This window comes from Propithecus coquereli, unplaced genomic scaffold (genome assembly GCF_000956105.1).
Source record: "Propithecus coquereli isolate 6110/MARCELLA unplaced genomic scaffold, Pcoq_1.0 Scaffold347, whole genome shotgun sequence".
NCBI lineage: Eukaryota > Metazoa > Chordata > Mammalia > Primates > Indriidae > Propithecus > Propithecus coquereli.
Window position 1 is genome coordinate 279733 of NW_012149141.1, and position 3728 is coordinate 283460.

Consider the following 3728-nt stretch of genomic DNA (forward strand, 5'->3'; position numbering starts at 1 on the left):
ATCACAATTTAAATTCTGAGATCAATTATCAAGGAGTTTAACTATTTGATCTTTTGGGTGTGAGAAAAGTTAAATGCATGGACTATGTCTCTTCTAGAAATCCTTCCCATTCCTTATACTTCCTTATATTTCAAATTTCTAGAAATAGCGTGTCCAGTCTTAACTCATTTACACCTTACATTTATCTTTAGAATATTAAGCATCTATAATGTATACCCTGTTAGATGTTAGAAACACAAGATGAGTAAATCAAAACTAGTCAACAGTAAAGTTTCGGTTCTCTTTCAAAAGGTTTTCAGTCTATAAAGCAGATAGAATATGGATTCCATGTTACAAGTGAAAGGTCAGAGTGCCGAGATCCTAAGAGCTCAGAAGTATTACCTAAGGTCTCACATATAGTGAGCAAAGAGCCAGGGCTTCAGTAATCGTCCCTGGTTTCCGGCTGGGGGCATTCGATCACATCAAGCTAAAAAGCTGCTTCACAGCAAAGGAAACAATCAAAGTGAAGAGTCAGTCTCCAATATTTCTTCAAAGGTAATCCCCGATTACTTAGTATCGTAACCCCTCCGTTTCCCAGGAGCAAAAAGGAAAGCATCTTGAATCCCTCTATAATGTTCACATGCTCTTAAAAGTGGAACAGGTGTTCTCAGGGTGTGGAAGAAAAGCAAGGCATGAGTGGGAGTTAAAGCAGCCGTTGTAACCAGACCAAATTAATCTCTGGAAACCGGAGCACCCAGCCAAGTCGATGCTTTTTCAATTGGGTGCCACAGGTGACTCATCAGAGACAGCTTGCTTTTGGGCCTTCTGATATTTTTCTTCAGGGTGGGGTGTCAGATTTCCTTTGCATTTTTGGACAACAGCCCTCGTGTCCACTTCCAAATTTGTCTGATTTCACAGCCCTCACGCAAAGCCTGATTTCCTATCGGAAGCTAGCCTTAGGCAGGAAGTTTAGGGAATGAAGAAAAAGGTGAAAAAAATGAGCCAGAGGCCAGGAGAGAGGCCTAAAATGGGGAAATTCGCACTTAAAGAGCTTTCCCTACCCCAGCCCCGCAGAATGACAGCTCTCCTCCGCCAGAAGACTACCTCTCCCGGCAGGCACTGCGCGCCCCACAGCCACAGGCTGGCCGGCTCCTTACTCTCCACCTCCGTCCAAGCCAGCCAATAGGAACCCCGACTTGGGTCTCCGCCCGACCCGGACCACGCGGGAGCCGGGGCAATAAAACTACATTTCCCGACGCGCTTATGCTTGCGTCCTGACCAATCAGCGCCAGGGGTTCGGAGGCTGGGGGAGGAGCCGAATGCATAGGACACCCCATTGGCTAGGGGAAGCTTAGAAGAGCCGGAACCCGGGAGCTGGAGAAGCGAAATGACATTTCCTCTTTAAATAGCCGGACCCCGGGCTCCACAGAGAAATGGCCGCGTCGGCAGGTGGGTCGTGTGCTGCTAGCTAGGGCGGGTGTGGAGGGAGGAGGGAGAAGGTGGGCCGGGGCCAGGCACACGCTGTGAGATGAGGAGGTAGCGATGAGGGGCCGGAGAGAAGGATGGAGAGGTGGAGTGGATTGAGGGAAAGCAGGATGAATGGTGTGGAGGGCGGTGGGCGGTCCGGCCGGACAGGGATGGGGAGGCTGGGTACCCGCCGCCGCTCCAACCCGTTCGGGAGGCGGTTGAGAGGGCACCGGCGGCCGCCACTCGTCGAGCTTCCCTCGTGAGGCTCCTGCCCACCGCTCTCGGCTGGGACGTGCCGGCTCTCGGCGGAGTCCCCGCAGACGTCTCGCCTGTTCTACGAGCACGCTCCCTTCGCGAGCACGGGGCACCGAGCTCGCCGGGCTCCCGAAGGAGAGGGCTGGCCTTTGAACTTGTTCGCAGCTAGCTCTCAGCTCTCTGTCTCTCAGATCCTACATCCGCGGTGCCATAAGGCAGTGCGTATACACGCATATTTATTTTTGTAGGCGGGGGGGAGGAAGCCTAGCAAATAAAAAACCCGGTGACGCCGTAACTGGCTCGGAACTTGTGGTTGTACGATTTTTCTCCTCCTAGATTTAAGTAAGTCTTCCCCAACACCGAATGGGATTCCATCTTCAGACACAGCCAACGATGCCATGGACCCCTTCCATGCTTGCAGTATTCTTAAGCAACTCAAAACAATGTACGATGAAGGACAGCTGACAGACATTGTAGTGGAAGTGGATCACGGGAAAACATTTTCCTGTCATAGAAACGTTCTTGCTGCAATCAGCCCTTACTTCAGGTATGATGATGGCAGAAACTTCTGTTGATATTTGCACGGAGCTCCCTTTCCCCCTCAGTATTGTCCCCTTGATTATTATACTGAGATGCAGTAACGAAATGAAACCAATGAATTTGTTTCCTCAGAATAGATAGCAGGCCCTATCTTATTAAGCCCTTGTTTTTGACTTGAGAGGTTCTTCTAGAGTTCAGGTGGTGGGTTTTTAAGTTAGCGGACCTATGTTTGTTTGAGGTAAATGACCAGAAAATCTAGACTTCAGCTGTCAAATAGGGCAGCCACTAGCTGCCTGTGGCTATTTAAACTTCAGTTACTCAAAATTAAATAAAATTAAATATTTAGTTCCTCCATTACACTAAACACATTTCAAGTACTCAGTAGCCACATGCTTACTGGCTGCCATATTGGACAGCAAAGATATACAGCATTTCCATCACTGGAAGTTTTATTGGGCAGTGCTGATCTAGAATTTGTTCCAAAAAGTTATCCAGGATGCATATATTTTTCAGTGCATGTAACTCTTTTAGAATTTAATATATAGTAGCCTGTTCCTTTAAAAACAAATTACCATTCAACAGATTGTTTTAATCCTATGGGGCTACAAGCAGTGGGATAAAAATGAATGAAATATAAATTTCCTTAGGCCCCAAACTAATGATTTCTAAGATTTCCAGAAGTATTTTTAAGCTAAGCTTTTATTTTCATTTATATTAATTCTTGTTTACCATAGATTTTGAAAAGTAAAATGTTAAAACTTGGGTCTGAAAAATAACTTTCTACTTCAAGAAAAGATTAATGGAAAATGTAGTTTCCTGCCTGAGTTTAACTACTTCTTTTGTGGCAAGTGCACACTTTTTTAAGCCTTTCAGTATTGAAAAGTGGTGCATAAATGACAGTAAAATCATCTTCTCAATCACATTCTAAACGTGCTTTTTCTTTTTGAAGGTCCTTACCTTTATAGGACACATAGCAGTGTAATGTTCCAGACAGTAGTTTCTGGTTCCTTTTTCTCAGAATACTGGGTTAAATATAGTCACTTCAGTCTGATGCTTGTGATGTTGTAATCGTTTAGACTTGCCTAGGGGTAGGTCATTGGACTACTAAGTATTAATCATCACAAAACAATGAGCTGGGGGGAAAAAATGAAACTCATATATGCAGAAGTTGTGAAATTTGGCCTGGTAATGGCTATGGTGAGAGTGACTTACCCAGGCTATCCGTTAGATATGGTTAGGTCATTTATGTGTTTAAATATATGTCACCATTATTACTTATCAAGCTCTGGCTAAGCTTACTTTACATATACTGCCTTATATAATCTTTATAATCTTATCTCTGTACGCTTGTTCCCATTTTACGTATGAAGAAACTGAGGCTCAGTGAGGTTAAATAACCTGCCTAAATCATCTAACTGGTAAATGATAGAGGCTGGATTTGATTCCTGAGCCAGGCTTCTTAGTTACTAGATAACTCTTAAGGAACA

The 3728-nt window shown here is 44.9% G+C and overlaps 1 protein-coding gene across 1 annotated transcript in view; it reads left to right on the top strand.

Annotated features, from left to right (window-relative positions):
- Window positions 1-1412: 1412 nt before the first annotated feature.
- Window positions 1413-3728, top strand: part of KBTBD8 (kelch repeat and BTB (POZ) domain containing 8) — a 12139-nt gene continuing 9823 nt past the window's right edge. The window contains exons 1-2 of the mRNA XM_012651073.1: window positions 1413-1428; window positions 2038-2248. Coding sequence (XP_012506527.1) covers window positions 1413-1428; window positions 2038-2248 — 227 coding nt within the window. The remainder of the gene's footprint in view (window positions 1429-2037; window positions 2249-3728) is intronic.